General features: G+C 43.8%; 1 protein-coding gene across 1 annotated transcript in view; it reads right to left on the reverse strand.

The window, feature by feature from the left end:
• OXCT1 (3-oxoacid CoA-transferase 1) overlaps nucleotides 1-17,847 on the reverse strand; it is a 145,520-nt gene that overhangs the window by 7,786 nt on the left and 119,887 nt on the right. Inside the window, exons 15-16 of the mRNA XM_066240380.1 lie at nucleotides 8,232-8,312; nucleotides 1,658-1,759 (exon numbers count right to left, since the gene is read on the reverse strand). Coding sequence (XP_066096477.1) covers nucleotides 1,658-1,759; nucleotides 8,232-8,312 — 183 coding nt within the window. The remainder of the gene's footprint in view (nucleotides 1-1,657; nucleotides 1,760-8,231; nucleotides 8,313-17,847) is intronic.

The following is a 17,847-nucleotide window of genomic DNA, read 5'->3' on the forward strand; positions in this document are numbered from 1 at the left end:
AAAGCTACTTCTTTGGTCAAGGTGGCTCAGCCGATGCTACACCTTTTCATTTCTAGGACAACACTTACAAATTATCATTTCATCTCACAGCCTAATTTGGAGAAAACAAGATTACAGGTCAATGTCAAAAGAGGACGGGTGATACCGTAGTAAAAGAGAAACCTTGAGATATTTTTCAATGCAGGACATGGAAGCTGGCACTTAAAAAACAAAACAAAACAAAACAACAAAGCAAAACAGTAAGAATCCATCTTTTTCATTCCTGATTTACTGGCATGACTAAAAAAAAGAAATAAATAACAATGAGGGTCTCCTTTGTACATTCTCTTTGGCCGCAAAGGATTGAACCTTTTGTGGATCTCAAATATGCTACCTGCTGAAGAAGAAGAGGCTAACTCACCCACATAGGGAAAAAAATGAAGAAAAGTTGATTAACTAAGAATTGTTTGCTTTCATCACTTCAGTAAGGAATTCTAAATAGTTCAAGTATAGACACATCCCATTTTTATCCCCCAAGGTTACTGAAAAGGTAATTAAAGATGTGCCTTTTGTGTATGGTACTGCTTGCAGAATTCTTTTCTCCAAAGAGAAATTCAGAAAAGGTTAATAGACAAAGACCTTCATACAGTACCAGAAGCAGTTCTATGTGGGTAATTATGCAGCAAAATTGTTTTTACGGAAATTTGTCATGCACTGATAGGTATCAGCCAAGCATACAGAACCTAAGGAAGAAATGCATGAAACATACACATGATTTATCAAATACGTTTTGTTAAATGACTTTCTCCAGGATGCGTAGCTGCAACAGTTTCCTACTGTATAAATATATTTAATTTTAACTAGATCTGTTTTAAAAAGGTGAGAAGCAAATTGTTTTCCTTCATTTTTATATCAGAGACATTTCACCTTTACTGTTGATTAACTTCAAATGGAATGAGCCACCCTCTCAACCCCCATTAGGCAGGTAATTGGTGATTTATAAATAAGCACTTACAGTAAAGGGCAATTATTAATATTACCGTATTATTTTCTTTATTTTAAAAAGGGACTTGGAGATTTCTTTAATGGATACTCCCCGATGTACTTATCTACTTTGTTAAGTCAGAGTTTTATGCACTGAGCTTTATTGCAAAGGTAGGATACACCTATTTTGTGACTATAATCCAAAGGTGTCAGAAGCCCAACATTCTAACAACTTCAACAGACGGAATAATCAGGCATAGAAGGCATAGAAGCTAATCAAAGAGAAATGCATAAGCCACAGATGGGTTTAAAAATAAGTATCAATTCTCTGTGTGCAGCTCACATTTTTCAGTTAATTAAGTTTAGCTACAGCTGATATGTAACCAAAGATTGCTAGGGACTTGGCAGAGGGTAGCTCAGAATTCAAGGTCGCTCAGTCTGTTCCCCGCAGCTCCTGGTGGTGCCTCCCCTTCCTGCTCCTGACTCCCCAGCCAAACCCACCCGGGCCAGTGAGTCAGAGCCGGCTCCTGCTCCCACCTGCTCCCATCTGGAGGGCCCCTCCCCTCTGCTCCTATTCTCTGCAAAGGTCAACTCCAAAAATGATCACAGATGAATGGTTCATGCCCTGTAAACACCCATTCATCACGCTGAAGACACAGGCAAAGTGGCTGGGCTTGTTCGCAGCAACACTTACTGCGAAATCACACCCAGTGCTCTTCTTTATGTCGTCCACAGTCAGGCCTTCCCAAAGCTCAATCAGAGTCAGCCCTTTCTTCTTGTCCACATCAAACACAGCCTGCCGGAGTCAAGAACATGACAGTGACCATTGCTATCAGAGCGACGATTTCACAGCTCAACACAGAAACAAGTTCTCAGGTTCTTAAAGAAGAGATGGGACCCAGGACAAAAGGCTCTGAAAATCAGCCATGAAAAGAAACGTCAACCCGAACGATTACATTTTGGTGAGAGTAAGGGCCACGCCTTCCTGGGCATTCGCTGTGGAGCACAGCTGAGACTGGAAAACAGAGGGGCGCTGACTACAGAGGGCATCTGCTGCTATCATAACCAGTAGTTTTTAAAGAAACTACTTTACTTTGGTTAGGTCTAACAGTTCTGGTGTAAATTTCAATTAGATAACTAACAATGAGTTGAAGAAAGACAGGAATGAAGAAAAGTGGGGAGGGAGGCGATATTTGGAAGGTGAGAGCACAGGAATGACCTGGGAAGCTGATCAGGGCTGCAGGGTGGAGGAAGAGTCCCAGGAAATGGAAGAAGGGGCTATCGTGAAAGAAAGGAACAAGCCTAGCTCTGAAAGACTCCCACCCCAGGTCAATATTAACACTCTCCCTGTAAGTCCTACAGAAACACAGGGCCAAGAGGACAGCATAGCATGAGAATCACCCTCCAGAATGCAAATCAAGTGACGATGCTTATGGTGCAGGACAAGCGCAGGACACGAGGCGGCCGCTAACCTCGCTCCGAACATCCCATTACCACGTTCTGGCTGGTATTGCAGGTGCCAGGTGGTACAGGAGGACCTCTGCGGGGAAACTCAACCTGCTGAGTCTGATTCAGACCACATGCTGTCACACTTCACTTATGGGACAGCTGGAGTGGAAGAGACCCACAACATCACCTAACTTCCCACCTAAGAATTCTTCAACATATTCTTCTGAAATGGTCCCAGGGGATCTGCGTAGAAACTTCCAGCAGCAGGAGGCTCCCTGGTCTCAAGGCAGATTCCCTTAGTGATGGGAAGCTCAAAGTGTAAGAGTGCAGGCTGCGTCCCTGTAACTCTTAACTTGCTGGTTCTGTGCACTGTCTAGTTCAACAGGCATCTCCTCTTCCGGTTTCCATCATTGGTTGCCTCTTCCTCAGTCTTAAGTACCAGGCGGCCCAGATCGCTCCTCTCCTGTGGACTGACCCTGAATCCAACTCTGAGTAGAGGTTTAGACTTTATTTTCTGCTGGCTCGGGAGTAAAAACCTAAGCTGCCATTTTTAAACACGCTCCTCGTTAGGATTAACTGAACTGACAATGTGTAGAGCAGGGGTCCCCAAACTTTTTACACAGGGGGCCAGTTCACTGTCCCTCAGACTGTTGGAGGGCCAGACTATAAAAAAATATATAAACAAATCCCTGTGCACATATCTTATTTTAAAGTAAAAAAACAAAATGGGAACAAATACAATATTTAAAATAAAGAACGAGTAAATTTAAATCAACAAACTGACCAGTATTTCAATGGGAACTATGCTCCTCTCACTGACCACCAATGAAAGAGGTGCCCCTTCTGGAAGTGCGGTGGGGGCCAGATAAATGGCCTCAGGGGGCCGCATGCGGCCCGCGGGCCGTAGTTTGGGGACCCCTGGTGTAGAGGGACGACCCCTGGCTTAGAGCTTTGTGCTCTTTGGTGAAGTAATCTTCATATGGGAAGACTGATATACTGCTTGCCAAGATTGTTACACAGGACAAATACAATAACAAACAAATTCTGTACAACTGGCACCCTGCCTGGGACGTAGCCAAGGCACGGACTGCATGGGAAGGTTTGCTCTCCTTAGTCTGTGTGTGAACACCAATCAAAGCTCCCAAATGTTTGTCTCCCGTTAACTGATATTCCTCCCCAGGAGGAAAACATCAGGGGAACTAGTGATAAACTTACAATCTCTATTTGTGTTTGATGAATTCACAGATAACCTAGTTGATTTTGCTGGGAAAAAATAAATGGGTTAAATTAGGAGGAACTATTTCAGCAAACTTTCTCTTTGTTGACACATTTTTATGTTTCTAAAAATACCTTTTTATCAGCAGAAATATTTGTTTTGAGAAGGGAAAAATTGGTTATTTAGAAATGTCTGCATGCTGCCTTATGTTATTTAATTCCAAATTGACAATTAAAAAACTTTTTTCTTTTTACTATGAGAGGAGGGGAGATAGTGAGGCAGACTCCTCACATGTGTCCTGACCGGGATCCTCCCAGCAACCTCATCTGGAGCCAATGCTCGAGTACTGAGCTATTATAGCACCTGAGGCTCACAGGCTCAGTCAATTGAGCTATCCTCAGCACCCGGGACCACGCTTGAACCAGCTGAGCCACTGTCTTCAGGAGGGGAAGAGGGAGATAAGGGGGAGAAGAGGGAGGAAAAGCAGATGGTCGCTTCTCTTGTGTGCCCTGACCAGGAATCAAACCCAGGAAGTCCATACCTTGGGCTGATGCTCCATCCAATGCGCCACCAGCCAGGGCAAAAAACGTTTCTAAATGGATACCTGTCCTTTGCAGAAAAATGCATCTGGAGCACTGTTCATGCTGACTTGCTTTTCTTTGTGTTTTAATAGAACCGCAAATTTAACAAAACAAAACAAATCAGAGATGGACAGCCTCTGAACTGTGTTATTAAGAAAGGCAGGGAAGCAGTTTGGGGAGAGGATGACTGTGGTATAATGAATATATGGCTTCAGTGATCAGGGAGATACTTTATGGTAAATTGACGTATCTGCTTTAAAAAACACTTTTTCATTAAAACCTTTATCAAACCCTAATGAGCTTTCAAGGTCATACATTAGAAAGCCAAGCACCTATTATGAAAAAGAGGAAAACTGACTTTTGAAACATTTAGGAAGATTACCATCTAGCAGTATGACGGCCAAATCCTTGATGAAAACCTAAACTCCCTCCACCAAACTGCTCAGCTGCCAAGAATAATACTGCAACTATGCTATTTATTCTGCAGATGAATAACTTATTTTATCAGCACTATAAAAGGCTACATTATATGGCTAACACTGTAGTCACAGCCTAGGTGCTGGGGAGGAAGGCATCTTTCATAGCCTCAGTCTAGCAGCAGGAAACTTGGAAATCAGGATCATTGCATTTCCAAAGCCTCTTTCAAATGGCAAAGTAATGCAGTTTCCCTTCGGAGCTGAAAATGGGGTTCTGGTCCCCTATCTGCTACAGCAGGGCTGTGCTCATCCATGGTCTCTTAAGGCACTGCGTCTCGCTTACTCATTCAACAGGCATCCATCGAGCGCCTACTGCATAGAGCACAGGGTGAACGCGCACGCTCCCCTCCACGAGGCACCCCGAGTTCCACACCTGGTTGACTTTCACTTACCCCATTTTCGCTATACAATGTCATCTACAGTTAACACGTCAACTGTCCCCACATGCTAACGGCTTCCACAAGTTTGTTCTGATAGTGATTTCTCTTCGAGCTCCAGACCTCTATGCGTGTTTGCCAGGAATATCTGACTGGGTGCTCAGGATGTCGAGCTATTCAGGAAGAGCAACTTGAGGATGCCCAAACTGAGTCCCTTCTCCCCCATCACAGACTTCACTAAGGACCACAGCAGGTCAGCCGCCCCCTGCAGGCAGAAAACACAGAAATCACCTCTGCTTTGGCAGCCATGTCCTTCCCCACTGAGTAAGGTGGAGTTCACCCTAAACTGCTTTCAGATCTGCTCCTGTCCTGTGGTCTAGGACCTTGACATTTCCGGCCCAGATCATGGAAGGGCACCTGTAACTGGACTCGGTCTCATCTCTTCTCCCCTGACTCTATATAAAAGCGACAGTGCTCTTTCTAAAATGCAAACCTAATCCATTGTGTCCCCAGCTACTAAAAGTCACTGAAAGGCTCCCAACTGTCTTCCAGATAAAACCCAGATTTCCTAGCAAGGTACCACATTGCTTCATGATTAGGCCCTCACTGTCTGCCCAGCATCAGCCTGCAGGGTCTGGCCATGCCCTCACTGTGCACTGCCCAATCACGGGTCCTCCTGGGTTTTCCTAACACGCAGAGCTCTGTTTCCTCTCTTTGCCTAACGGAGTTTCTTGGGTCTCCTTATCACTTATAAAACTCCTACTTATCTTTCCAGGCTCATCACTCAATCTCTCAGTTTTCTCTTCAAGATAAAAGCATAGTATTTGTCAACAGGCATCCCTGAGTCCGGGGAAGCAGCACGCTGAGTGCTGAATAAACAGGGATGGGGGAGATGGCAGAGCTTAGAGGCTATTCAACACAGCGGCCAGTGCTAAGTCAGGGTAAGGGCAAGTGCAGGGATGCAGAGAAGCACCCAGAAGACTTGGGGAGGGACAGGGGAGACTCGTCAGAGAAAGAAATATAGACAAGCAGCAGTTAGCCGGGTGGATGGGGTGGGGCACAGCATTTCACGGAGAGAGACAGGGTTCAAAGCTGCGGAAGAACATGGTGGGAAATGTAGCACAGCTTGCGGCATTCTGGTATGGCTGAAGGGGGAGTTTGGCAAAGCGGGAAATGAGAAACAGACTGGAGGAGAAAATGTACAAACTGTGAAATGCCTGCCTGCAAACACCTGAGAAGTGTATACTTGATACTCTTAACCAGCCATGAAGCAGCCTGGCTCTGTGCCTTCCCCCAGCATTCGGCCTGCATCTCCACAGTGGCCTCTGTTGAGTCTGGCACTCTAACTGCAGGTGCTGCGGGTGTGGATGCCTTCCCCACCCGAGTGTGCTCCTTCCAGGCAGAGGCCATCCCCGCCTTTCTGTAGCCAATGCTGGCAACAGTCTCCTTCAGAGAAGGTTCTCCCAACATGCTCACTAATGAGTGAACAAATAAAGCAACAATGTGGATGGAGAGAAAGGGCACGAAAGTTTTTTAAATGCCACAGAAGTTAAAGAATATCAGTTATGTCATAAGAAAATGTAGGCATGAGAGAAGTACCACAATGAATGGTGACCCAGTCTGGGGACGAAATGCTGAGGGCTCAGAGAGTCAGGAATGACTTCGCGATGAAGATGACAACTGCATTAGGCTCACAGGATGGGCAGGATCTGGGGAGGCAGAGTCCAGTGGGAAGTGTTGTAAGAAGAAGCATTGAACAAGGGCAGGGCACATCTGGATGGAAAAGGGGGAGGGCGGGCACAGCTGGATGGAAAAGGGGGAGGGCAGGGCCTACTACTGACTGGAAGCTTAGTGATAGCACAATTAACACGCATTTTGTTATATGTATTATGTACTGCATTCTTACAATAAAGCTAGAGAAAAATGTTAAGAAATCACAAGGAAGAGAAAATATAGTTACAATAGTTATTGAAAAGAATCTGCACATAAATGGACCCACGCAATCAGAAACTGTTGTTCAAGGGTCAAATGTAGTGGATTCCTTTGACCGAGTCCCACCCGCAGTTCTGGAGGGGTCCCAGAAATGAAAAGACTCAGGGAATAAACGACAAGATAGCATGTTCTGCCGATTTACCTACTTGTCCTCCTCAACAAGTCATCTTCTCTGAACTCTACATAAAAAGTCTTAGGGAAAGGTGCCTTTTAGAACAGAACACTCCTTAAAATGCGGCTTCTGCAGAGTATTATGAACCTCTTAGACGGATTCAAAGGGCTGCTTTAGGGTTCTGGGGACCACCTCGGAGAGCGCAAGCGGCCAGATTCATGCCAAGGTACTACCACTATGGCTCTCGGCAAAGGAACAACATCGTCAACAGAAAAACAAACAAGCAAAGCCTGACAGAGTTCTGTTTGGTGGTTTCATCAAGATACTGAATCAAGAAGATGACACCTGCTTTGCTCACTTAGGAGAATTGTGTCTTTCCCACACCCCAGATTCCAACCTGGGTCAGAAGGAAGATGGCAGAGAGCTGCCCGGAGACTTCTCTCTGCCCTGAGCAGCTTTCAGCTGCCCGCTTGTCAACGTTTCCTGTCTAAGAAGAAACAGACCGAGAGTAGCACTCGAAGGGCTGGTCTACTCTGAAGCCCACCTTAGCAAGGAGGGCTGAAGTCATGCAGGAACCACAGATGAGACTCCCTGGTTCACTGCGGGGTCTGCATGCAACACGCACCTAAATGGTTACAACCCAATTCTTCCTGGGTTTTCTAAAATAAAATCCAACAATCTGTTCATGTGATTTGGAAAAGCAAGAAAAAAGGCAGCAACAATAAATATATTCTTAACTTTGTATCTATCATCCACCTTAACAGTCCAAGCATAATGATCAGTAAAACTTGCCTTTGACTACATCACACTGCCCAAATCACCAAGTTCAAGTGTATGCCTATGTGTATTTCCAGAGAGTTGCACATTAAGAATTCTACATTTTGAAACATTAAATGGATGAATTTTCCTATTCAGTCTACCCACAGATTACACTATTAAACTAATCCTGTGACTGCCAATGGAATACACTTTCAGAAGGTAACAAAAAAAAATTCTAAAAAATGTTTATAAATAAAAAAGATGTTGGAAGACATTAGAGGAAATGCAAAGAGAAGGGCATTTTACCTTTTCAGTAATGATGCGGTTGACACACTGCTTTCCAGTTAATGGCAAAGTACATTTATCCATGATTTTATGTGCATTTCCCTGTTTTGAAAGAGAAACATCAAAAGAGAAGTTAGAGACCCATTTTTATTGAGAATTGCTATAATTATAAGACAGATGGGAGCCTGACCAGGCGGTGGCGCAGTGGATACAGTGTCAGGCTGGGACGCAGAAGATCCAGGTTCAAAACCCTGAGGTCGCTGGCTTGAGCATGGGCTCGCCAGCTTGACTGCGGGGTCGGTCACTGGCTCGAGTGTGGCATCATAGACATGACCCCATGGTCACTGGTTTCAGCACAGCTCAACAGCTTGAGCCCAAGGTCGCTGGCTTGAGCAAGAGGTCACTCGGTCTGCTGTAACCACCCAGTGAAGGCACATATGAGAAAGCAATTACTGAACAACTAAAGAGCTACAACAAAGAAATGATGCTTCTCATTTTTCTCCCTTCCTATCTGTCTCTCTGTCCCTATCTGTTCCTCTCTCTGACTCTCTGTCTCTGTCAAAAGAAAGAGATGGGAACTAACTTGTCTCCTAAGTATAGGCTGGTTCAAAATCTAAGGATAGCTGGTGCACATTCGTCTTCCTGGAGGCAGCCTCTGTCTCTACAATAATTTAGGGAAAATGCCAAATGAAGAGTCAAAAGTATAAATGATTCACTCGGGAAACACCTGACATAAATCTGACCTCCGCAGCCTCAGTCCCTATACCACAGAATGAGAACGCTCACTTTCAAGACCCTGCTTATTTTCCTCTTCTGGGGAATGGTCGCCTTGACAAACATGTGCTATTATTTACTCAAGGTAGGGAGAACACACACAGAACACGAATGCACAAAATCCCCTTTAAAAAATTATTTGTGAAAAAAATTATTTGTTAAAAAGTTTCCATATCTTGAGAAAGCAATCAATGAACAACTAAGGTGCTGCAATGAAGAATTGATGCTTCTAACCTCTCCTCCTTCCTGTCTCTCCCTACCTGTTTCTTTCTGTCTCTGCCTCTGTCACCAAAATAAATAAAATTTAAAAATTACCACATCTACAGAAAAGAGCAATCTTTACCTTCCTTCAGTAGCCTTAAGCCTGCTCTTAATAGATTTCAATTTCAATTTTCTTTCATAGTTCAATACATTTTTTTCTTTTTACCTCTGTATTTTAAAATGACATTGGCCATGTAATTTTTTCTCAATTAGTCAATTTTAGATGTCGCCTACTAATTTCTTATGGGGCAGATGAAGTCTTGACTCTCCCCACAAACCCCAACCTCCCTCATCTTTAGTGCTCCAGGGTAGCTGTCACACTTGTAGGTGACTCCAGAGTCAGAATTTCTGTCACACTGAGGAAATGACTGTTCACTGCTGGGCCAGCCATGCAGTAAGCCATGATGATATTTACTTTCTTATCCAGCTCACTTGTCTTTTCCTCTAATTTGTCTGAGCCTCATTTTGCTCACTGGTAAAATGTGTGAACTGACCTAAACCCACATATTTTCAAAATTTCCTTTTGCCACAGTATGCTTTCTTCAAACATAAAAGTGGGGTTCAGTGTGGAAAGCAGGTCTTTATCCATTAACACCCCTGCCCCTAATTCCCACCCCCTAGGCAGCCTCTGGGACCCATCTATGGAGTGTAGATGAATGAAACATCAGCTCTGATTATATAATCCTCAGATCATCTTCTGATTATTAGTAAGCTCCTTTCTATGGATCAAGCACCAGGAGCCCAAATTGGTATTTCCCTTGAGGCTACCACATTCTAGATCTTGTATTACAAATGACAAAATGCTTCTTCTATGATGTCATCTTCATCTTGAGCCATCTCAACGTTTACCAGTTACAGTACGCACCTGCTATCTGGTATACATCTCTCAAAACTTCTCAGACCAAGTACATGTTCTTCAGAGGCAAGGAATTTCCGATAACTAGGCTTAAGTAAGAAGATTTTACTCCTTGTCATAACCTGCCAACTCAACCACGAACACACCAGTAACAAAAAGGTTTTAGTGTACTGAACCCATACACAGCAGAAAAAGGTATTCAGTATTTTTTGAATGAATGAGATAGAAAAGGAAAGCCTATTGGGAATCTTGGATGGATTTCAAAAAAAAAGACAAACTCTCTTACTTGAATTTGGTCAAAACTAGTGCTAAATACATATACCTTTAGACATTATACCTTTAATAATAAGTTACATGCTTCTGGATCATACTGTATAAGAAAATTTGTAACCATAGAAATAAAACCTTATTTTTACTTAATTTTTAATAATCTATTTCCCTTTCCAGGTTTCAAAGGAAGTATGCACATGTCATGGAAACTTAATTAAAGAGCTGAAATTAGTGGTGAATATTTGGGCTTCTCCAGTTGTCCGGACTCCTTACATTTAACTGAAATAAGGCACATACATCACAAGGAATTCCTGGTCTGTCCGTGAACTAATTGAACAATCTGCGGGTCTCTGAAGAACATTCGCTGCAGGGAGTTCTCATTATTTGAGCAAGATCTACATCTGGCGTGAAAGCAGCCACTTGGATGTTAATGAATAACCAACTCAGTTTTAGGAGGAGTCACGAGTTCCACCTGACAGAACAAACTGCGCCCCCCAGCGGAGCGTATAAAATAGTATAGCAGAGCAGTCGGGAGTGGGGGCTGGAGCGGGAAGGACTTACAGGTAAAGCCTGACTCTGCTCCGCCCTCCCGTGCAAGATCCCTGCGCTGCCACATCGCCTGACCTCACCGGGTTATTGTACGGTCCAGATGCAAGTGTCCAGCACTTAGCAAGTGCTCTGTAAATGTTAGCTAGTCCTGTTTACACAACTTATATTTAACACAGCTACACTGTAAGTCAGGGAAGACTGTGTCGTTGGCCTAAAAAATAGCGTCCACCCCCCACAGATATATAAATACAATATCGGGGAACACTGTATTACCAAACAGATGACTGTTAAATCACTGTGATATGACTGATGAGGTACACAGAGAAGAAAAATGGGATTTGCTAACATAAAGGAAATCAAGGTACACAGAACGGAAGGATGAGAGGATGATATTACTCACGCCCAGTTTACCCTCATGGGGGATTGTTGGCCCTCTCCCCTACTCAACAGGGATTCTAACAATCCACACAGGACTTCACTGGGAAACTCAGCCAACCCTGAAGTGCAGAACAGCTGCTATTACAAATGGTTTTTATAATGTGGATGTAATAACAGTTTGTGGTTACAAGCACATTCTCAAGGGGAAGACTTGCCAAATGAGACGATACAGCAAGCCGTTTCCCTGAAAACAGTCTTCGGGGCTTTGAGATCTCAGAATAGAAGGCCGTCTTTCCTCTGTATAATCCAAAAATCTTTCTCATGGCCTTTGTTTCCTCTCTAAAGAGTGTATCGTGTGACCCCCGCATAAGGAGGGCAGAGCCCAGGGATTAACAGGCATAATCTTCTCTTTCCATTCGTGAATTGTTGTGGTAGTTCAGAGAGCTTCTCTTAGCATTAGTTTTCTTTTTAAGAACTGTGGACCCGCAGTTATAAAATTTAAAGTCATTAGATTAATTAAATTCTATAGGACATCTTAAAGGGTTTGCTGGTTGCTGGACGGTGTTCGGCTTTCTTCCCCCCATTATAATATGGTTTTGCAGGCATTTCCATCAGTAAGGGACAAATAATAAGGCATTTGTATTTCTTAAAGGCAAATATTTTTTTCCAAACAGAATTCAGCAATGAAATATTAAAAATTAGAAAATATTGATAAGCTTTCAAGAATGGAAAAAACTAAACAGGCTGAAAAGATGTTAATTATCCACTATCTACAAAGGAGTATTTTACTTATCTGGGGATGCCTTTCAATGTTGATGAAAATTATCTCAAAAACGTTTTTCAGAAAATGAAAAAATTTTTTCATATATTTTGGCTTTGGTAACACATTTGGTTCAAAATAAATAGGATTAATAAACCTCATTTTACTTTTTATCCCCCAAAAGTAAAGATAAGGTAAAACAACTCTCAAGATTTCCATATGACACCTTCACTATCAAACAAAGATTGAACTTAATAAAAATATTGCTCACAAAGATTTATTCTCAACTTTTCATGACAACATAATTATGATTCTTTTTCATCCCTTCAGAACCCAGACCGCCTACTGGAATAAAAATAAAATCTAAGCCTGTTTTAGAAACAGAGCTCTCATTTATGCTCTTTAAAATAGGCACCCAAGCTTTGCTTGTTTCCAGTAAATGACAAGTAGGACTGAATTTCTTTGCTTTTGTGCTCTGAAAGTCACACCCTTAGGAATACATTTCCAGTACACGATGCTGAGAACAAAACACTCTCTATTATATTGTTTGTGTTGATGGTTCTTGCCAGACAGAAAAGTTTAGCAGAAGAAAATGGAGGCCCAGAGGCAGAACAATGAATTCTCACCTCATCTTTTGCTCTTAATCAGAGGTGGAGGTTGAGGCCCCAGAAGCAGAAGAAAATATTGGGCCCCTTACATTAGAAAAAAGTGTCAAGTTGGAGTTTTGCAGGGGGCCCTTTAGAAATTGGGGCCCGGGGCACACGCCTGGTGCACCCGCCATTAAATCCACCTCTGCTCTTAATTGTCCACTTGACTTTTATCGGATTGTTGAACTCCTATGGAAGTCAGTCTGTTTGCCTTTGAAAGGGAAACAATAAGACATATCTCACAAGAGTACTGTAATGATAACATAAAGGTAGTAAACATAACTACAGGGAGTCCTCAGGTTATGACAATCTCAACATACGAGGTTTTGAGTTTACGACACTCACTCCCATAAAAACTTTAAAAAATTGAGACATGAAGTGTTCCAGCTTATGATGTTAGCATCGTACTTACGGACTACGTGGGTGAACTAGTTTGGTTGTGCATGGTGAAATATACAGTATTCGTTTTCTGTGGCTTGTGTTTTTGTGTTCTAGATTGTGATTTTACAACTGTGGTAGAATAGATCAGTGACTTAGGTTAGGGTGTGTTTCAACTTACACCAAAATTCAGTCTGTTTATCACTGTCGTAGGAACAAAACCGTATCAGAACCCGAGGACCCTCGTACTTGGAAAAAGTTACGAGTGTCCTGTATGTTCAAAGTACCATTGTTATGTGAAGAATTAATGAGTTCAACAAGTATTTATCGAGTCCTAATGTGCATTAGGCAGGATTCTTGTCAGCTGTTAGGTTAGACAGAGCCCCTGCCCTCAGGGAACTGACATTCTAGTGAAGAAGGGAGATGAAGAATCAATCGTTTTACTCAACATAATAGTTTCCAGGTCCCTCCATATTGTTGCAAAAGGTAATATTTCCTTCTTTTTCATAGCCCCATAGTATTCCATTGTATATATGTTCCATAGTTTTTTAATCCACTTGTCCACTGATGGACACTTGGGCTATTTCCAAAGCCAGGCAGAGAAAGAAAAATATCATATGACCTCACTCATTTGAGGAATCCAAGAAATAATGAGAACTGAGGAATGGAATTGAGACAGAGGAAGGATCAAAGGGACCAGAGGACAAGAGGACAGAAGGAAAAGGGATGATAGGATGAGATAAACCTGAAGGGTAGGGGGGAGGGCGCTGTAGAGAGGGGGGCAAGGGAGATGTTGAGGGGAATTTGGGGGAGGAGGGATGCATTCGGGGTGACCCTAGAATCTATGTAAACAATTAATTAAATAAATTAATTAATTTTTTTAAAAAAGAATCAACTATTTTATAAAACAGAGTCATTAGGAAAAGCTTCTCTGGTATTTTGAGCAGAGACCTGAATGAACAGAGAGAGAGAGCCAGGCAGGTACCTGAGGCACAGAGAATAACAAAGGCAAAGCCCTCGAGGCAGGAGGATGTTTGGAATGTTCCAGAAACTTACAAAAGAGAGGATGTCTGCAGCGCAGAGGATGAGAGAGACAATGGTGGTAGACAGATTCAGAAAGACAGTGGGGTAGGAGTCAACAGATCATGGAGAGCCTTAGAGACAATGGTAAGGACTCTGAACTTAAATGAATCCAAATGAGATGGAAAATTGTGGACAAAGGTTTCTGTGATGAAGAAAAAGCAACGTGATTGATTTATATTTTTAAAAAATCAATCTGACCACTGTATGTAAAACAGACCATGTGTGTGTGTGTGTGTGTGTGAGAGAGAGAGAGAGAGAGAGAGAGAGAGAGTGTGTGTGGTGTATGTTTTTCCACCAAACTCGTCTGTTTACTCTGACAACCGGGACCTGACTGTAAATCTCTCAGCAGGCACTGCCTTCCTGAACGCCCTGTGCCTGCAACACTCCAGGACCAAACGCTGGCCCATCCTTTAGACTCCTTACAAATGCTACATCCCCGGGCCAGCTCCCTTATAAAGGAACTAGGTTCTCTACATATGCTACTCTATATACTCTTCTATTGCAAGTACTGACTTCGATGACTCTATCCCCACAAGCCCCTGAGCTGCCTAAAGGAAGACCACTTCTTTCCATTTTTTATTTCTTCCCGATTATGATGCTTGGCACATGGTGCCTGGTCCTGAATAAACATTTGATGTCTGCCTAAACAATATATTAACATGCTCATATAAGGTAATTCTACCACATTTCAAGACAAAGCATCAAAGAAGACTCCTTTGGTCATTCACAGTATCTACAGATGGAAGGCTCTAAGCCAACCAACTCACAGAGCATGGGCTCATTTATGCACGACTGTGCAGAGGTAGGGGTGAGCAGGGAACAGGGAGAGGGGCAGAGTGTGGAACCGCCGAGCACAGGGAAGAACATGAACATGCGGAGGTCCTGACAGTGCTGACGCTCTGGAGTCAAGGCTGAGGGAGGCCGGGGAGCTGACGGCAAAGGCCAGCAGGTTAGCGTGAACTACGTGTGGACTCTGTGGAGCTGTAGCATCAGACCAGTCACTCCGGCAGTGGTGTCCTTGCTTACCAGGAAGGAGGTCGGTCTGACAGCACGGGAACCTCTGGGGCATTGCAACAGTGACCCATGCAGATGTGACAAGAAGCTAAGCAGACAGAGTAGAAACACACAGGAGGGAGATTACAGAGGCATTGCAGACGCAGGTAGGGTAGTGTCAGGAAGTGCCAAGGGCGCCCTTCCGGATGGGGCTGGGAGAGCATCACCTCTGGTCGGGCTGAACAGCAGGGGAAGAGTTTCAGGGCGAACAGTGACTTCCCTTTCATGCGCTGCCGCTGGGGCAGGTGTGGGACAACCAGGTGCAGTTGTGGAATAAGGAAGAAATACCATTCTGAGCGCATCGGAGAATTCCAGTGGAAAATAAGGGCTCCAGAGTGAAGAAGAACAGTTGATGTCAAAAATTTAGACAGCAGCCAAGAAAGGTATGGAGGGTGAGAAGAGCAGAGAGCCGAGGATGGTGCTACGAGGAACCACGACAGGGACCTGTAAAGAAGGGGACAGGGCCCCTAGGGATTGGGCTGGTGGGGCAGCCCTGTAAGCCCAGGAATATGGGTTACAACTCTGGACCCAATGCTCTGCTGCAGACAGCCAGAAGGGGAACAGAGACGGTCCAGTGAAATTAGCTCTATCGTTAAGGACATGGCTCAAAAATTACACATATTGCAAATGCTCAAATGCCACTGACCAAACAGGGTCTCAAGGATGCATCGGCAAGCAAAGGAGTCTGGGAAATGTAGTCTCACTGGGCCAGCATGTCTGTGCCCAGTAAAATTGGGAGGATCCTAACACAGAAGGGAAGCAGGGGAGATGGGCCCGAAGGGACACATTAAACCTTTGGATTGTTTTAAGTACTTGGCTGATACCTATCTCACCAAAGCAAGGAGAGCTTTGACCAGGGAAAAGAAAAAAGAAAAGAAAGGTAATTCTAAAACCTAAAGCTCCAAGGAAAGGGCAGGTGAGGGAGGGATGCGGGTGCGATGCCCGGTGAGCACACAGCATGTACGCTATGGTGAGCACCGGCTGGACCACACCGCGTGCGGCTCCTTCCTCCGCCCCATGCAGGCAAGTTTTCTACCTGCCCCTGCCTTGGGCCACTTCACAGGGTTACAGGGAGGCTGATGGGATTCGGTATGTGCAATGCCAAGCCTAGGGCCTTGCACCTAGTAAGGGCTCAGACTGTTACTCACTTTGTTCGTTTCCTTCCTGTTTTTAGAGGGCAGAGGAGGACACTTGGCCAAGACATGAAAAGATGTCCAAGAAAGAAGATGGCTGGATATCAAATCACTTTGTATTTGGCCCGCAACCCTGATGTGTAGGCTTATAGGAAAGTCATGCTGCAGCACCCCGTATGATGACAATGCCTACCACACGTTGTTCAAAGGTGGCATTAAGGCAAGGAAACGCTATGGAGGTGACCCTAGCGCAGCCCTAGCAGGTGGCCCGGTTTCAAATATCAGCAGCTGCTTGCAAAAGCTTGCAAGAAAAGAGTTTCCTTTGTCTGATTAAAACGACGGCAACAAAACTCCATGCTTTTAAAGGTCAGGAATGCTATATTTATAAGCAACCTACACCTGTCCCCCTGTGCCGAAAAAGGGGGCCCAGGGAAAGCTATACCTGAAGGCCACCTGACAGCTCCACCCACTTACTTCCCACCCCCCAAAAAAATTAGAAGCCTCAGAATACAAGATGATATTTTTCCACTTGGGTTTTAATCCTTCATTGCAAATTTTTCACTCCTGTGTCTTACAAAACTCTAGGGGTTTGTCCCCTAGGTTGTTTGCTTAATCATTATGCCAGAGTTACCTGGCTTGTCTAACGGAACAGAACATTACGTGAACAGGCTACCAGGGATGAACAACCTGTCCCCCCTCTCTCCTTTCCAGCCTCTACCAACTGCTCAACCAGAGTTAAAGATACAGGGGAGAAGTGCTGGGGTTCCCCTCTTGCCTTGTGTTGGACCAGTAACAAGGGGTCTGGTGAACAACATATAGTAGCAACCACACATTCTGGGACCACAGGTGAAAAGAGAAGCTAGCAAGCAGAGAAACATCTCTTGGTTACTTTTCAAGAAACATCTCTTTAATACTTTTCAAGTTATTAGTTGTGAACAAACCACCATTACTATTTTAATCACAAATCTATTTTTTGTTAGTTTATTCAAATGAAAGTATCCAGGGAAAAATATCTAACTTCAATTCTGGCCTAAAACTCAATGCCATTTCCCCACGGAGAGAAGAGAAGGCAGAAATGGCAACAAACAAGCAAAAACAATACCTTGCTTCTGAGAAAAAGCTTTAATAAGGGATTTCTAATCAGACATTGGAAGCACCATTTCTTTTCCCCTATCAAACATTCCAGCAGAGGAGAAAGAAAACACTGGAAACAAAAGGAGAGAGAATTTGCTAAATACAGGCCTAATGTTTTCAAAACGAATGCACAAAAATAACATAGAATGAGTCGGACTTGCATGCCCACGCATCAACATCCCTGACAACAAAGGGGAGTCAGGACGAGTGTTGTGCAAACAGACGTCACGTTCCAGGAAGGATGCAGACTGGATCCACACGCCCGGCATCCTTTTGCTCTGAAATGAAGTTCTCTGAGTGCTTTTGCGAGGCAGCTCTCTGAAGTAACCTGCGTTGGTTTCACTTCCAAAGTTTCATATTT

Source organism: Saccopteryx bilineata, chromosome 1 (genome assembly GCF_036850765.1).
Source record: "Saccopteryx bilineata isolate mSacBil1 chromosome 1, mSacBil1_pri_phased_curated, whole genome shotgun sequence".
NCBI classification, from domain to species: domain Eukaryota; kingdom Metazoa; phylum Chordata; class Mammalia; order Chiroptera; family Emballonuridae; genus Saccopteryx; species Saccopteryx bilineata.